At 68.1% G+C, this 914-nt stretch overlaps 1 protein-coding gene across 1 annotated transcript in view; it reads right to left on the bottom strand.

Moving 5' to 3' along the window:
• The window catches only part of LOC103905728 (GAS2-like protein 2), a 9,119-nt gene that overhangs the window by 4,258 nt on the left and 3,947 nt on the right, over nt 1–914 (bottom strand). The window contains exons 6-7 of the mRNA XM_009287482.1: nt 818–901; nt 80–615 (exon numbers count right to left, since the gene is read on the bottom strand). Coding sequence (XP_009285757.1) covers nt 80–615; nt 818–901 — 620 coding nt within the window. The remainder of the gene's footprint in view (nt 1–79; nt 616–817; nt 902–914) is intronic.

The raw sequence follows: 914 nt of genomic DNA, 5'->3' as shown, positions 1-914 counted from the left end.
GCATCCCCGGCCCTTGGGCGCGGGGCTGGGTGGCACCGCTGGGGGCCCTGGGGACCCCCTGCAGCAGCACAGCCCTTGCCCCTGTCTGCAAACTGGGCCGGGGGAGTGGGAGGCCGGCAGACGGCCGGGCTGGCTTTGACGGAGGATTTAATGCTGCCGTCCTGTTTCGGAGGCTGGCTGGAGGAATTTCGGGGTGAGGGCGGTTGGCCCTGGCCAAGGGCTCCCCGGCTCCCTTCCCTCGGGCTTTTCTGGCTCTGTGAGTCTCCCTGGGCATCCCGGTGCAGGGAGGGGGCACAGACCTTGATGGGGCTGGGGACACGGGGTGTCACCACAGTGGGGACCCCCCCTTCCTGTGGTCTGGGCGCTGGCACAGACGATTTGCCTCCTTGCTGGGTGCTTTTTGGAGGTGCTGGTGTCAGCCGGGTGCTGGGTGCCGCGGACCTGCCCCGTGCCGGTGCCATGGGGGTTTTCCCTGGGGTGATCCCACGCGGCACCCTGGGGACCCCCAAGCTGTCCTGCGTGCCAGGGTCCAACTGGGAAGGGGTGGGTGCCCGGCACATCACCCTGCGGCCAGGGGAGCTGGGTCGAGCGGGTGACCTGGATGGTGGCGGCTGCCTCCCCAAAGGGGCAGCTGGTGGCTCCCACGTCCTGCAAGGAGAGAGAGCAGAGAGGGGCCGGGGAGCTGCTGCTTCCCCCCTCCATCCAGCCTGGTGCTGGGTATCTCCAGAAGGAAAGGGAAAAAAAAAAATCAGGGATGTGAGAAAAACTGCTCTGAAACCAGGCGGTTTGGGGCACGAAGCACCTCTGCATCGCTTACCTGCCCGAAGGGACTCTCCGGGGCTGCGCTGGCTCCCGGCAAGGGCTGGCACCCGGCGGGCAACCTGAGCCCTCCGGCGAGGGGCTGCAGGGGGCCG

Source organism: Aptenodytes forsteri, unplaced genomic scaffold, assembly GCF_000699145.1.
Source record: "Aptenodytes forsteri isolate BGI_AS27 unplaced genomic scaffold, ASM69914v1 Scaffold188, whole genome shotgun sequence".
Classification (NCBI taxonomy): domain Eukaryota; kingdom Metazoa; phylum Chordata; class Aves; order Sphenisciformes; family Spheniscidae; genus Aptenodytes; species Aptenodytes forsteri.
Note: the sequence above shows the minus strand (reverse complement) of the source record. Positions and strands in the feature narration are given on the sequence as shown.